The sequence below is a fragment of the Myxocyprinus asiaticus genome, chromosome 7, assembly GCF_019703515.2.
Source record: "Myxocyprinus asiaticus isolate MX2 ecotype Aquarium Trade chromosome 7, UBuf_Myxa_2, whole genome shotgun sequence".
In the NCBI taxonomy this organism is placed as follows: domain Eukaryota; kingdom Metazoa; phylum Chordata; class Actinopteri; order Cypriniformes; family Catostomidae; genus Myxocyprinus; species Myxocyprinus asiaticus.
The window spans coordinates 8,862-25,327 of NC_059350.1; the positions used below are offsets into that span (position 1 = coordinate 8,862).

Genomic DNA, 16,466 nt, shown 5'->3' on the forward strand with positions numbered 1-16,466 from the left:
AATACATTTCTGCACTTTTCTTGAACATTATATTTTTTATTTTGGGTAATGTCATACATTCTCAGTCCAATCCAATCATATGGATTTAACCACTACCCACACACACACACACACACACACACACACACACACACACACACACACACACACACATTAATATATATATATATATATATATATATATATATATATATATATATATATATATATATATATATATATCTTTTTATATATATTATACAGTAAATAATTTATTTTATACAGTATACAATCATTATAGTTTGTACAATGGCTGTTGGCACTTCACACTTAAAACACTTTTAAAATAATTTACATTAAAAAAATTTAACCAAAAAAAGCATTTGAAGATCATTGTGAGTAAAAGTATTTATTTTATAAATTAGTTTTTAGAAATCATCATTCCTTAAGGTGCTGGGTGTAGTTGAACTGAATTCTGCTCAGTGTCATGATTTATTCAGCTGTTTATAAGTAAATGAGAAGAACAGGAAACATGAAGCAGATAATTTGCATTACACTGGTCTTCAGAAAAGATGTGCTGGATGTTGTGAGAGCAGTAGGGATGTTTGTTGTCATGATAGTTGTATTTGGTGCAGATGTTGTTGCAGTATCATTTCTTGCCACTGTGAAAAGTTAAATAATTAGGACATAAACCCATTAACTTATTAATAATCATAATTTGTTGCATGGGTAACACTTTCATAATGTGCTGGCACTTGTGGCTTCTCCTATGACCAAGTCTTCTGATCAAGTCACATTTTCTTATGAATTCATACACAGAATGGCTAAAATCTCAGGTAGCTAATAATGTTTCTTCCAGTGTGTGCCCTAAATAATTGACTATACTGCTCCCAACATCCTACTATAACCAGAACCCACAAGACTTTGATCATGAGAAAACAAACTGTAGCTTCAAGGAATCCAGAGGTATCTTAACACCATGAAGTAGAGGAGCCACATTTAAAGTGACATTTACAGTGAAGTCTGGAAGTCCAAATATGAAAATTATACTATTCTACTTTTTTCTTTTTTACTTTTTGCAAATTATATTATCAGCATAACCATTTGAGTGAAAATTTGTATTGAAAAAATTAACTTGAATTCGAGAATGTCTCAGTATTTGGTTTGTTTCTTTTGCTTTAGCGACTGCCTGAACAAAACCTGATGATCATTTTCCCTACCATGATCTGAGAATGTACCAAAAAGAATCTCGTGTGCTTCAATGAAAACAAAGAAATCAGAGTTCTCATAAACAAATATCACTAATTGACTTGCATTTGATTAGTGACTTAGAAATAGTGAAGAATCTTAAATATGTTTTCTTGATGTTTCATAACATGTCATAACGTAATTTGGTTTAAAATGTTTCAAAATCCTAAACAGTGGAAAATCCTATTTCCAGGTTTAAATTAGATTTGGAATCTAATATTTTCAGTGTGGTTAGACTTTTGCACTGTACTGTAAATACCACTATGCAATTTTATAAGGTGTATATGCAGATATTTTTCTATTTTTGTTTTTGTTGGTATAAATCTACTAACACAGGAGTCACAATATTGGGGAAAAGAGTGTCACACACTCAAAAGTTGATTGATTCTTGTGCACAGCTGGCAGTAAACAAGATGGTTCATTGTCATGAAAACAACCTTTAGGTGGGATTAGAATTTAATTCACGAGGAAAAAAACTGTATCGTAGCTCTGATACTAGGGTGAGTGGGGTCAGAGCAACATATTAGTTAAGCTTTCATGTAGCATTGTACGCATTTGACTGAATTTAAACTTGTAGACAAATATAAATTGTTCATGCACATTTCATTTATTTTTTCTTTTGTTTCTTTTAAAATAGGTTTGAACTGGATGGTGAAGAAGCCACAAGCAAGTGTGCAGCATATATGTAAACTCCTTCAATACAGTTTAAAAAGCATTTCAGGATGATGCACCACATAATGTTGCTTGAAAGAATAAACAGAGTGTGCAGAGCTGAAATCTAGACACATGAGCTCAAATATAAGATAGTTTTGATTTGTTTCACATTTTTGAGGTCACTACATAATTCCCATACTTTCAATTTGTATTATTAAATAAAATTCTTAACCTATGTTATTCTAAAATGTGGAAAACTCTTAATAATTAGGAAGTAGATGTGTACAATTTTGACTGGTAGTGTACATATTAAATTATATATAAAATAAAAAAAACACATGGGCTGTCCCATTGAGATCAGAAACATGTGTCTAGAATTAACAGCTACAGTAATTACATAGATCATCAAAAGCACAGAAAAAATGTTGTTTTAGAAAAATCACACTTTTCTATGCATGCTTGGCCTTCCCAATCAGCACTTATGACTAAAATTCCAAAGTGCTTAGGTTGCTGTATAGATACATTCCATTAAAAATTATGATTAAAAACACTAATAAATGTATTCACAAAGGAAAAACTTTGAGCTTTTCTATCCTCAGTGGGTGAAACTCACCTGCCGTGATGCTTGAGGGGATGATATCAAGGAAAACTTGAGAGGCATTTAGGGCTGATCTTAGCGATTCCACAGCATTGGTTATATTTGGTACAACTGACTGATTTTTAAAGATCAGCTGTGTTTCAACATTTACTATATTAGAGAGAATGGTGTCATTTCTCAGGTCTCTACGATTTATGCGTGATACACCAGGCCTGGAGAAAAAAGTAATCAAAATTTAATAAAATAAAATAGTAAAAGAAAACAAATAATAAACATGGTATTACACACTTCATATTGCAAACTTACATGAATCGAATAATAATACACCTCAGGAAAGTGAATGGATATAAAATCAAATATCCACGATTCAGCTGTAGAAAACAGAAATAAAAAAAATCTGTGAATTGACAAGAACTACGGTTCAATTTGATTTCATGCCTTACAAAAGGAAAATGCAATATATCTTGATTTGACAAATACCTCTATTGTGATGTTTCTTGCAAGACTTTGATACTCAGTTGTTGCTGAATCAGAGAGTGCTACAGTGAAATTACGTCTGACTTGGATGTTCAAAAACAAGAAGCCTTCTAAACGCCCAGGAGGATCTTTGGATACAGTGGTGGTTTTGATGGTTGGCCGGGTTGTTGTGGTGGTTGAAGTAGTGGTTAAAGTAGTTTTAGTTGTAGCTTTTCTAGTTGTAGTGGGTATTCTTGTAGATGATTTTGTCACAGGGACAAAATCGGTTTTCAGTGCTGTTGTTTTAGCAGTTAACTGAGTGGAGGAATTGAACTTGGCTGTCGTTGAATTGGCCTTAGAAGTTTGTGCAGCTGTAAGGATTGCATGCAAGGAAGATGTTGGTGTTGCCACAGTAGATGTTGGTGCTCTAGTTGTTGTTCGCATAGTAGCTGCTGGTGCTATAGGTGTTGTTGAAACAATAGATGATAGTGTTAATGTTTTTGTCGATACAGTAGATTTTGGTGCTGCTGTTGTTATAGCTGGAGTAGTTTCTGGTGTTGTAGATATTAATGGACCTATTGTTGTGTTTGACACAGTAGATGTTGGTGGTGCTATTGTTAGCACAGAAGATGGTGCTACTGCTGTTGTTGGCACAGAAGATGTTGGTGCTGTTGTTGTTGGAACAGTAGATGTTGGTGCCAATGTTGTTCTTGGCACAGTAGACGTTGGTGCTGCTGTTGTGGTTGTTTTCTGAGTTAATGTTGGTGCTGAATTTATTATCGGCAAACTAGACATTGGTGTTGAAGTTGTTATTGGCACAGTATATGTTCGTGTTGATGTAGTTATTTGCACAGAATATATTGGTGCCGCTGTTGTTGTTTGCACTATAGATGTTGGTGCTTTTGTTGTTGGCACAGTAGATGTTGGTGCTGCTGTTGTTGTTGACACTGTAGATGTTGGTGCTGCTGTTGTTGTTGACACTGTAGATGTTGGTGCTGCAGATGTTGGTGCTGCTGTAGTTGTTTTTTGCAAAGAAGATGTGGGTGTTACTGTCGCTTTTAGCAAGGTAGATGTTGTTGCCGCTGTTGTTGGCACAGTAGATAATGTTGCCACTGTTGTTATTTGTACAGCAGATGTTGGTGCTGTTGTTGTTGGCAAAGCAGATGTTTGTGCACCTGATGTTGGTGCAGTAGATATTGGTACTACTTTTGTTGTTGTTTTTTGCACAGTAGATGTTGTTACTACTGTTGTTGGCACACTAGATGTTGTTGTTGTTGTTGTTGTTGTTGTTGTTGATAAAGTAGATGTTGGTGCTACTGTTGTTGTTGTTTTTTGAACAGTAGAAGTTGGTACTACTGTTCTTGCTGACAGAGCAGTTGTTGATTCTGCTGTTGTTGTCACAGCAGATGTTGGTTCCGCTGTTCTTGGCACATTAGATGTTGGTGACACTGTTGTTGGCACAGTATATGTTGATGCCACTGTTGTTGGCACAGTTGATGTTGGTGCTGCTGTTGTTGTTGGCACAGCAGAGGTTATTGCCGCTGTTGCTGATGGCACAGTAGATGATGGAGCTGCTACTGTTGGTGTTGCCACTGGAGATGTTGGTGCCACTGTTGTTGGCACAATAGATGTTGGTGCTTTTGTTGTTGGCACAGTAGATGTTGAAGCTGCTGTTGTTGGCACAGTAGATGTTGGTGCTGCTGTTGTTGTTGACACTGTAGATGTTGGTGCTGCAGATGTTGGTGCTGCTGTAGCTGTTTTTGGCAAAGAAGATGTGGGTGTTACTGTCGATTTTAGCAAGGTAGATGTTGTTGCCGCTGTTGTTGGCACAGTAGGTAATGTTGCCACTGTTGTTATTTGTTCAGCAGATGTTGGTGCTGTTGTTGTTGGCAAAGCAGATGTTTGTGCACCTGATGTTGGTGCAGTAGGTATTGGTACTACTTTTGTTGTTGTTTTTTGCACAGTAGATGTTGGTACTACTGTTGTTGCTGACACAGTAGATGTTGGTTCTACTGTAATTGGCACACTAGATGTTGTTGTAGTTGTTGTTCTTGATAAAGTAGATGTTGGTGCTACTATTGTTGTTTTTTGAACAGTAGATGTTGGTACTACTTTTGTTGCTGACAGAGAAGATGTTGATTCTGCTGTTGTTGTCACAGCAGATGTTGGTTCCGCTGTTCTTGGCACATTAGATGTTGGTGACACTGTTGTTGGCACAGTATATGTTGGTGCCACTGTTGTTGGCACAGTTGATGTTGGTGCTGCTGTTGTTGGCACAGTTGATGTTGGTTCTGCTGTTGTTGTTGGCATAGTGGATGTTGGTGCTACTGTTGTTGGTGCAGTAGATATTGGTGCTACTGTTGTTGGTGTATCAGATGATGGTGCTACTGTTGTTGGCACAGTAGATGTTGCTGGTACTGTTGATGGCACTGTAGATGTTGGTGAAGCTATTGTTGGAGCAGTTAATGTTGGTGCTGCTGTAGTTGCCACTGTAGATGTTTGTGCTACTGTTGATGTTGGCACAGTAGATGCTGGTGCTACTGTTGATGGCACAGTAGATGTTGGTTCTGCTATTGTTGTTGGCACAGTAGATGTTGGCACCACTGTTGGTGGCAAAGTAGATGTTGGTACTACTGTTGTTCGGGCAGTTGATGTTTGTGCCACTGTTGTTGGCAAAGTAGATGTTGGTTCTACTGTTGTTTGCACAATTGATGTTGGTGTAAATTTTGTTGGCACCACTGTTGTTGGCACATTAGATGTTGGTGCTGCTGTTGTTGGCACAGTAGATGTTGATGCTACTGTTGTTGGCACAGTAGATGTTGGTGCTACAGTTGTTGGCACAGTAGATGTTGGTGCTGCTGTTGTTGGCACAGTAGATGTTGATGCTACTGTTGTTGGCACAGTAGATGTTGGTGCTACTGTTGTTGGCACTGTAGATGTTTGTGCTGCTATTGTTACCACTGTAGATGTTTGTGCTACTGTTGATGTTGGCACAGTAGATGTTGGTACCAATGTCGTTAGCAAAGTAGATGTTTTTGCTACTGTAGTTGGGGCAGTATATGTTGGTGTTACTTTTGTTGGGGCAGTAGATGTTGGTTGTGCTGTTGTTGGCACAGTTGATGTGGGTGTCACTGTTTTTGGCACAGTAGATGTTGGTGCTACTGTTTTTGACACAGTGGATATTATTTCTGCTGTTGTTGGATCAGTAGATGTTGGTTGTGCTATTGTTTTTGGCACAGTAGAAGTTTGTGCTACTGTTGTTGCCAAAGTGGATGTCGGTTTTGCTGTTGTTGTGGGTAAAGTAGATGTTTGTACTACTGTTGTTGGAGCAGTAGATGTTGGTTGTGCTGTTGTTGACACTATAGGTGTTAGTTGTGCTGTTGTTGGTGCTACTGTTGTTGGAGCAGTAGATATTGGTGTTGCTGTTGTTGCCACAGTGGATCTTGGTTCTGCAGTTGTTGTTGGCAAAGAAGTTGTTGGTGCTACTGTTGTTGGGGCAGTTGATGTTGTTGCCACTGTTGGTGGCAAAGTAAATGTTGAAGCCACTGTTGTTGGCACAGTTGATGCTGGTGCCACTGTTGTTGGCACAGTTGATATTTGTGCCACTGTTTTTGGCACAGTAGATGTTGGTGCTACTGTTGTTGGCACAGTAGATGTTGGTTCTGCCATTGTTGTTGGAACAGTAGATGTTGGCACCACTGTTGGTAGCAAAGTAGATGTTGGTGCTACTGTTGGTGGCGCAGTAGATGTTTGTGCCACTGTTGTTGGCACAGTAGATTTTGGTTCTACTGTTGTTGGGGCAGTTGATGTTGGTGCCACTGTTGTTGGTACAGTAGATATTGGTGCTACTGTTCTTGGCACAGTAGATGATTGTGCTGCTGTTGTTACCACTGTAGATATTTGTGCTACTGTTGATGTTGGCACAGTAGATGTTGGTGCTAATGTTGTTGGCACGGTTGATGTGGGTGCAACTGTTGTTGGCGTGGTTGATGTTGGTGCTACTGTTGTTGGCACAGTAGATGTTGGTGTTACTGTTGTTGGTGCTACTGCTGTTGTTGTTGGTGCAGTTGATGTTGGTGTTACTGCTGTTGGAGCAGATGTTGGTTGTGCTGTTGTTGTCACTTTAGATGTTAGTTGTGTTGTTGGTGCTACTGTTGTTGGGGCAGTAGATGTTGGTGCTACTGTTGTTTGGGCAGTAGATATTGCTGTTTCTGTAGTTGTGGCAGTAGATATTGATGCTGCTTTTGTTGTCACAGTGGATCTTGGTTCTGCAGTTGTTGTTGGCACAGTAGTTTTTGGTGCCACTGTTGTTGAAGCAGTTGATGTTGGTGCCACTGTTGTTGGTGCAGTTGATGTTGGTGCCACTGTTGTTGGTGCAGTAGATGTGGGTGCCACTGTAGTTGGCGCAGTAGATGTGGGTGCCACTGTTGTTGGTGCAGTAAATGTTGGTGCCACTGTTGTTGGTGCAGTAGATGTGGGTGCAGCAGTTTTTGGCGCAGTAGATGTGGGTGCCTCTTTTGTTGGTGCAGTTGATGTTGGTGCCGCTGTTGTTGGGGCAGTTGATGAGGGTCCCACTGTTGTTGACACATTTGATGCGGGTGCCACTGTTGTTGGCAGAGTAGATGTGGGTGCCACTGTTGTTGGCGCAGTTGATGTTGGTGCCACTGTTGTTGGCACAGTAGATGTGGGTGGCGCTTTTGTTGAGGCAGTTGATGTGGGTGCCACTGTTGATGGCACGATTGATGCCGGTGCCACTGTTGTTGGCACAGTAGATGTAGGTGCCACCGTTGCTGGCACAGTAGATGTTGTTGCTACTGTTTTTGACACGGTGGATGTTGATGCTACTGTTGTTGGAGCAGAATATACTGTTACTACTGTTGTTGGCACAGTAGATGTTGGAGCAACTGTAGTTGTCGCAGTAGATGTTGGTGCTACTGTTGTTGGAGCAGTAGATATTGGTGCTACTGTTGTTGGAGCAGTTGATGTTTGTGCTGTTGTTGTTGGAACAGTAGATGTTGGTGCCGATGTTGTTGGTGCAGCTGATGTGGGTGACACTGTTGATGGCAAAGTAGATGTGGATGTTATTGTTGTTGGAGCAGTAGATTTCGGTGCAACTGTTGTTGGTGCAGTAGATGTTGGTGCCACTGTTGTTGGCGCAGTAGATGTTCGTGCAACAGTTTTTGACACAGTGGATATTTTTTCTGCTGTTGTTGGAGCAGTAGATGTTGTTACTACTGTTGTTGGCACAGCAGATGTTAGTGCTACTGTTTTAGGCACATTAGATGTTGGTGTGACAGTTGTTGGCAAAGTAGATGTTGGTGCTACTGTTGTTGTTACAGTAGATGTTGGTGTTAATGTTGTTGGCACAGTAGATGTTTGTGCTGCTGTTGTTACCACTGTAGATATTTGTTCTACTGTTGATGTTGGCACAGTAGATGTTGGTGCTACTGTTGTTGGCACGGTTGATGTGGGTGCGGCTGTTGTTGGCAAGGTTGATGTTGGTGCTACTGTTGTTGGTACAGTAGATGTTGGTGCTACTGTTGTTGGTGCTACTGCTGTTGTTGTTGGTGCAGTAGATGTTGGTAATACTGTTGTTGGAGCAGATGTTTGTTGTGCTGTTGTTGCCACTTTAGATGTTAGTTGTGCTGTTGGTGCTACTGTTCTTGGGGCAGTAGATGTTGGTGCTACTGTTGTTGAGGCAGAAGATGTAGGTGCTACTGTTGTTTGGGCAGAAGATATTGCTGTTTCTGTAGTTGTGGAAGTAGATATTGGTGCTGCTGTTGTTGCCACAGTGGATCTTTGTTCTGCAGTTGTTGTTGGCACAGTAGTTTTTGGTGCCACTGTTGTTGGCGCAGTAGATGTTGGTGCTACTGTTGTTGGTGCAGCTGACTTTGGTGCCACTGTTGTTGGTGCAGTAGATGTGGGTGCCACTGTTGTTGGCACAGTAGATGTGGGTGCCACTGTTGTTGGCGTAGAAGATGCGGGTGCCACTGTTGTTGGCGCAGTTGATGTGGTTGCCACTTTTGTTGGGGCAGTTGATGTGGGTCCCACTGTTGTTGACACAGTTGATGCGGCTGCCACTGTTGTTGGCAGAGTAGATGTGGGTGCCACTGTTGTTGGCGCAATAGATGTGGGTGCCAATGTTGTTGGTGCAGTTGGTGTTGGTGCCACTGTTATTGGCACAGTTGATGCGGGTGCCACTGTTGCTGGCATGGTAGATGTTGCTGCTACTGTTTTTGACACGGTGGATGTTGATGCTACTGTTGTTGGAGCAATAGATACTGTTGCTACTTTTGTTGGCACAGTAGATGTTAGTACTACTGCTTTTGTTGTTTGCATAGTAGATGTTGGAGCAACTGTAGATGTCACAGTAGATGTTGGTGCTACTGTTGTTGGAGCAGTTGAAGTGTGTGCTATGGTTGTTGGGGCAGTAGATGTTGGTGCCGATGTTGTTGGCGCAGATGATGTGGGTGCCATTGTTGTTGGCAAAGTAGATGTGGATTCCATTGTTGTTGGAGCAGTAGATTTCGGTGCAACTGTTGTTGGCGCAGTAGATGTTGGTGCCACTGTTGTTGGCGCAGTAGATATTCGTGCCACTGTTGTTGGCACAGTTGATGTGGGTGTCACTGTTGTTAGCACAGTAGATGTTGGTGCTACTGTTTTTGACACAGTGGATATTTTTTCTGCTGTTGTTGGAGCAGTAGATGTTGTTACTACCGTTGTTGACACAGTAGATGTTAGTGCTACTCCTTTTGTTGTTGGCATAGTAGATGTTGGAGCATCTGTTGTTGGAGCAGTAGATGTTGGTTGTGCTTTTGTTGCCACTCTAGATGTTGGTTGTGTTGTTGTTTTTGGCACAGTAGAAGTTTGTGCTACTGTTTTTGCCACAGTGGATGTCGGTTTTGCTGTTGTTGTTGGCACAGTAGATGTTTGTGCTTCTGCTGTTGGCGCAGTAGATGTTGGTGCTTCTGCTGTTGTTGTTGGCGCAGTAGATGTTTGAGCTACTTTTGTTGGAGCAATAGATGTTGGCCGTACTGTTGTTGCAGCAGTAGATGTTGTTGCTACTGTTGTTGTAAGGGCAGTTGATGCAAGTGCTACTGCTGTTGGGGCAGTAGATGTTGTTGCTACTTTTGTTGGAGCATTAGATTTTTGTGCTACGGTTGTTGGGGCAGTAGATGTTGGTGCTACAGTTGTTGGGGCAGTAGATGTTGCTGCCACTGTTGTTGGCAAATTAGATGTAGGCAAAGTATATGTGGATGACATTGTTGTTGGCACAGTTGATGTGGATGCCACTGTTTTTGGAGCAGTAGATGCTGGTTCTACTATTGTTGGCACAGTAGATGTTTGTGCTGCCTTTGTTACCACTGTAGATGTTTGTGCTACTGTTGATGTTGGCACAGTAGATGTTGGTGCTACTGTTGTTGGCACGGTTGATGTGGGTGCAACTGTTGTTGGCACAGTTGATGTTGGTGCAACTGTTGTTGGTGCTACTGCAGTTATTGTTGGTGCAGTAGATGTTGGTGCTACTTTTGTTGGAGCAGTAGATGTTGGTTGTGCTGTTGTTGCCATTTTAGATGTTAGTTGTGCTGATGTTGGTGCTACTGTTGTTGGTGCAGTAATTGTTGGTGCTACTGTTGTTGAAGCAGAAGATATTGGTGCTGCTGTTGTTGCTACAGTGGATATTGATTCTGCAGTTGTTGTTGGCACAGTAGTTTTTGGTGCCAATGTTGTTGGCACAGTAGATGTTGGTGCCACTGTTGTTGGCACTGTAGATGTGGGTGCCACTATTGTTGGTGTAGTAGATGTGGGTGCCACTGTTGTTGGCGCAGTAGATGTGGGTGCCACTGTTGTTGGCACAGTAGATGTGTGTGCCACTGTTGTTGGCGCAGTAGTTGTGGGTGCCACTATTGTTGGTTCAGTAGTTGTGGGTGCCACTGTTTTTGGCACAGTAGATGTATCTGCCACTGTTGTTGGCGCAGTAGATGTTGGTGCCACTATTGTTGGCGCAGTAGATGTGGGTGCCACTTTTGTTGGAACAGTTGGTGTTGGTGCTACTATTGTTGGCACAGTAGATGATTGTGCTGCTGTTGTTACCACTGTAGATGTTTGTGCTACTGTTGATGTTGGCACAGTAGATGTTGGTGCTACTGTTGTTGGAGCAGTAGATGTTGGTTGTGCTGTTGTTGCCATTTTAGATGTTAGTTGTGCTGATGTTGGTGCTACTGTTGTTGGTGCAGTAATTGTTGGTGCTACTGTTGTTGAAGCAGAAGATATTGGTGCTGCTGTTGTTGCTACAGTGGATATTGATTCTGCAGTTGTTGTTGGCACAGTAGTTTTTGGTGCCAATGTTGTTGGCACAGTAGATGTTGGTGCCACTGTTGTTGGCACTGTAGATGTGGGTGCCACTATTGTTGGTGTAGTAGATGTGGGTGCCACTGTTGTTGGCGCAGTAGATGTGGGTGCCACTGTTGTTGGCACAGTAGATGTGTGTGCCACTGTTGTTGGCGCAGTAGTTGTGGGTGCCACTATTGTTGGTTCAGTAGTTGTGGGTGCCACTGTTTTTGGCACAGTAGATGTATCTGCCACTGTTGTTGGCGCAGTAGATGTTGGTGCCACTATTGTTGGCGCAGTAGATGTGGGTGCCACTTTTGTTGGAACAGTTGGTGTTGGTGCTACTATTGTTGGCACAGTAGATGATTGTGCTGCTGTTGTTACCACTGTAGATGTTTGTGCTACTGTTGATGTTGGCACAGTAGATGTTGGTGCTACTGTTGTTGGCACAGTTGATGTGGGTGCAACTGTTTTTGGCACGGTTGATGTTGGTGCTACTGTTGTTGGCACAGTAGATGTTGGTGCAACTGTTGTTGGTGCTACTACAGTTGTTGTTGGTGCAGTATATGTTGGTGCTACTGTTGTTGGACCAGTAGATGTTGTTTGTGCTGCTTTTGTCACTTTAGATGTTCGTTGTGCTGTTGTTGGTGCTACTGTTGATGGTGCAGTAGATGTTGGTGCTACTGTTGTTGAGGAAGAAAATGTTGGTGCTACTGTTGTTGGAGCAGTAGATGTTGGTTGTGCTGTTGTTGTTGGCACAGTAGAAGTTTGTGCTACTGTTGTTCCCACAGTGGATGTCAGTTCTGCTGTTGTTGTTGGCACAGTAGATGTTTGTGCTACTGTTGTTGGAGCAGTAGATATTGGTTGTGCTGTTGTTGCCGTGGTAGATGTTAGTTGTGCTGTTGTTGATGCTACTGTTGTTGGGGCAGTAGATATTTGTGCTGCTGTTGTTGCCACAGTGGATCTTGGTTCTGCTGTTGTTGTTGGTACAGTAATTGTTGGTCCTACTGTTGTTGCCACTGTAGATTTTGGTGCTACTGTTGTTGCCAATGTAGATGTTGGTGCTGCTGTTGGTGGGACAGTAGATGTTGGTGCTGCTGTTGATGCCAAAGTAGATGTTGGTGCCACTGTTGGTGGCAAAGTAGATGTTGGTGGTACTGTTGTTGGTGCAGTTAATGTTGGTGCCACTGCTGTTGCCAGAGTAGATGTTGGTGCCGCTGTTGGTGGCAAAGTAGATGTTGATGCTACTGTTATTGTTGGCACAATAGATGATGGAGCAACTGTAGATGGTGCAGTAGATGTTGGTGCTACTGTTTTTGGAGCAGTGGATGTTAGTTGTGCTGTTTTTGCCAATGTAGATGTTGATTGTGCTGTTGTTGTTGGCACAGTAGATGTTGGTGCTACTGTTTTTGGCACAGTGGATGTTGGTGCTACTTTTGTTGGCGCAGTAGATGTTTTTACTACTGTTGTTAGCATAGTAGATGTTAGTACTGCTGCTTTTGTTGTTGACATAGTAGATGTTGGAGCAACTGTATTCGGCGCAGTAGATGTTATTCCTACTGTTGTTGGCACAGTAGAAGTTTGTGCTACTGTTGTTGCCACAGTGGATGACGTTTCTGCTGTTGTTGGAGCAGTAGATGTTTTTACTACTGTTGTTGGCATAGTAGATGTTAGTACTACTGCTTTTGTTGTTGGAATAGTAGATGTTGGAGCAACTCTAGTTGGCACAGTAGATGTTTGTGCTATTGTTGTTGGAGCAGTAAATGTTGGTTGTGCTGTTGTTCCCACTGTAGATGTTGGTTGTGATGTTGTTGCTACTGTTGTTGAAGCAGTTGATATTTGTGCTACTGTTGTTGTAGCAGTAGATTTTGGAGCAACTGTAGTTGGGACAGTAGATGTTGGTGCTACTCTTGTTGGAGCATTTGATGTTGGTGCTACTGTTGTTGTAGCAGTAGATTTTGGTGCTACTGTTGTTGGGGCAGTAGATGTTTGTGCTTCTGTTGTTGGCGCAGTAGATGTTGGTGCTACTGTTGTTGGCATTGTAGATGTTGGAGCAACTGTAGTTGGCACATTAGATGTTGGTGCTACAGTTGTTGGGGTAGTAGATGTTGGCTGTGCTGTTGTTGCCACTGTAGATGTTGGTTGTGCTGTTGTTGTTGGCATAGTAGAAGTTTGTGCTACAGTTTTTGGAGCAGATGATGTTGGTGCTGCTTTTGTTTCCACTGTAGATATTGGTTGTGCTGTTGTTACCACTGAAGATGTTGGTTGTGCTTTTGTTGATGGGGCAGTAGATGTTGGTTCTGCTGTTGTTATTTGCACAGAAAATGTTGGTGCTACAGTTGTTGGGGCAGTAGATGTTGGTGCTACTGTTGTTGGGGCAGTAGATGTTGGTTGTGCTGTTGTTGTTGGCATAGTAGAAGTTTGCGCTACAGTATTTGGAGCAGTTGATGTTGGTGCTGCTGTTTTTTCCACTGTAGATATTTGTTGTGCTGTTGTTACCACTGAAGATGTTGGTTGTGCTGTTGTTGATGGGGCAGTAGATGTTGGTTCTGCTGTTGTTATTTGCACAGAAGATGTTGGTGCTATTGTTGTTGGAGCAGTAGATGTTGGTGCTACTGTTTTTGGGGCAGTAGATGTTGGTTGTCCTGTTGTTGGCACAGTAGATGTTTGTCCTACTGTTGTTGTAGCAGTAGATATTGGAGCAACTGTAGTTGGGGCAGTAGATGTTGGTGCTTCTGTTGTTGGTGCAGTGTTTGTTGGTGCTTCTGTTGTTGGTGCAGTGGATGTTGGTGCTACTGTTGTTGGGGCAGTAGATGTTTGTGCTACTGTTGTTGGGGCAGTAGATGTTGGTGCTACTGTTGTTGGCATTGTAGATGTTGGCGCAACTGTAGTTGGCGCAGTAGATGTTGTTGCTACAGTTGTTGGGGCAGTAGATTTTGGCTGTGCTGTTGTTGCCACTGTAGATGTTTGTTTTGCTTTTGTTGTTGGCATAATAGAAGTTTGTGCTACAGTATTTGGAGCAGTTGTTGTTGGTGCTGCTGTTGTTTCCACTGTAGATATTGGTTGTGCTGTTGTTGTTACTGTAGATGTTGGTTGTGCTGTTGTTGTTGGCGCAGTAGATGTTTGTGCTACTTTTTTTGTAAAAGTTGATGTTGGTGCTACTGTTTTTGGCGCAGTGGATGTTGGTGCTTCTGTTGTTCGCACAGTGGATGTTGGTGCTTCTGTTGTTGGCGCAGTGGATGTTGGTGCTACTGTTGTTGGAGCAGAGGATGTTAGTGCTACTGTTGTTGGTGCTACAGTTGATGGAGCAGTGGATGTTGGTGCTACTGTTGTTGCGGTAATAGATGTTGGTGCTACTGTTGTTGTTGCTACTGTTGTTGGAGCAGTTGATGTTTGTGCTACTGTTGGTGAGGCAGTAGATTTTTGTACTACTGTTGTTGGGGCAGTAGATGTTGGTGCTACTGTTTTTGTTGGCATAGTAGATGTTGGAGCAACTGTAGTTGGCGCAGTAGATCTTGGTGCTACAGTTGTTGGGGCAGTAGATGTTGGCTGTGCTGTTGTTGCTACTGTAGATGTTGGTTGTGATGTTGTTGCTACTGTTATTGGAGCAGTTGATTTTTGTGCTCCTGTTGTTGAGGCTGTAGATGTTGGTTGTGCTGTTGTTGTTGGCATAGTAGATGTTGGAGCAACTGTAGTTGGCGTATTAGATGTTGGTTGTGCTGTTGATGTTGGCCCAGTAGAAGTTTGTGCTACTGTTGTTGACACAGTGGACGTCAGTTCTGCTGTTGTTGTTGGAGCAGTTGATGTTGGTGCTGCTGTTGTTTCCACTGTAGATATTGGTTGTGCTGTTGTTACCACTGTAGATGTTGGTTGTGCTGTTGTTTTTGCTACTGTTATTGTAGCAGTAGATGTTGGTGCTACTGTTGTTGGGGAAGTAGATGTTGGTGCTACTGTTGTTGGGGCAGTGGATGTTGGTTGTGCTGTTGTTGCCACTGTAGATGTTGGTTGTGCTGTTGTTGTTGGCACAGTAGATGTTTGTGCTACTGTTGTTTTAGCAGTAGATTTTGAAGCAACTGTAGTTGTGGCAGTAGATGTTTGTGCTTCTGTTGTTGGGGCAGTAGATGTTGTTGCTAATGTTGTTGGCATTGTAGATGTTGGAGCAACTGTAGTTGGCGCAGTAGATGTTGTTGCTACAGTTGTTGGGGCAGTAGATTTTGGCTGTGCTGTTGTTGCCACTGTAGATGTTGGTTGTGCTGTTGTTGTTGGCATAGTAGAAGTTTGTGCTACAGTTTTTGGAGCAGTTGATGTTGGTTCTGCTGTTGTTTCCACTGTAGATATTGGTTGTGCTGTTGTTGCCACTGTAGATGTTGGTTGTGCTGTTGTTGATGGGGCAGTAGATGATGGTTTCTGCTGTTTTTATTTGCACAGTAGATGTTGATGCTACTGTTGTTGGGGCAGTAGATGTTGGTGCTACTGTTGTTGGGGCAGTAGATGTTGGTTGTGCTGTTGTTGCCACTGTAGATGTTGGTTGTGCTGTTGTTGTTGGCACAGTAGATGTTTGTGCTACTGTTTTCGGCAAAGTGGATGTTGGTGCTACTGTTGTTGGCGCAGTGGATGTTGGTGCTTCTGTTGTTGGCACAGTGGATGTTGGTGCTACTGTTGTTGGAGTAGAAGATGTTAGTGCTACTGTTGTTGGAGCAGTGGATGTTGGTGCTACAGTTGTTGGAGCAATGGATGTTGGTGCTACTGTTGTTGGAGCAGTAGATGTTGGTGCTACTGTTGTTGGGGTAGTAGATGTTGGTGCTACTGTTGTTGGTGTTGTAGATGTTGGTGCTACTGTTGTTGTTGCTACTGTTGTTAGAGCAGTTGATGTTTGTGCTACTGTTGGTGGAGCAGTAGATTTTTGTGCTGCAGTTGTTGGGGCAGTAGATGTTGGCTGTGCTGTTGTTGCTACTGTAGATGTTGGTTGTGATGTTGTTGCTACTGTTATTGGAGCAGTTGATTTTTGTGCTCCTGTTGTTGAGGCTGTAGATGTTGGTTGTGCTGTTGTAGTTGGCATAATAGATGTTGGAGCAACTGTAGTTGGCCCAGTAGATGTTAGTTGTACTGTTGATGTTGGCACAGTAGAAGTTTGTGCTACTGTTGTTGCCACAGTGGATGTCAGTTCTGCTGTTGTTGGAGCAGTTGATGTTGGTGCTGC

General features: G+C 42.4%; 1 protein-coding gene across 1 annotated transcript; it reads right to left on the bottom strand.

Annotated features, from left to right (window-relative positions):
* Positions 1–284: 284 nt before the first annotated feature.
* Positions 285–16,325, bottom strand: LOC127444230 (mucin-17-like). Its single transcript, XM_051703504.1, has 18 exons — positions 16,204–16,325; positions 15,741–15,979; positions 15,341–15,676; positions 14,937–15,093; positions 14,399–14,862; positions 13,943–14,206; positions 13,766–13,818; positions 12,182–12,983; positions 12,056–12,135; positions 9,563–9,761; positions 9,273–9,471; positions 8,594–9,165; positions 7,521–7,779; positions 6,584–7,020; positions 2,960–6,450; positions 2,786–2,850; positions 2,495–2,691; positions 285–641 (listed from the first exon to the last, which is right to left on the bottom strand). The coding sequence occupies exons 1-18, from the start codon at positions 16,323–16,325 to the stop codon at positions 484–486; spliced, it is 8,094 nt and encodes a 2,697-aa protein (XP_051559464.1). The 3' UTR covers positions 285–483.
* Positions 16,326–16,466: the final 141 nt, after the last annotated feature.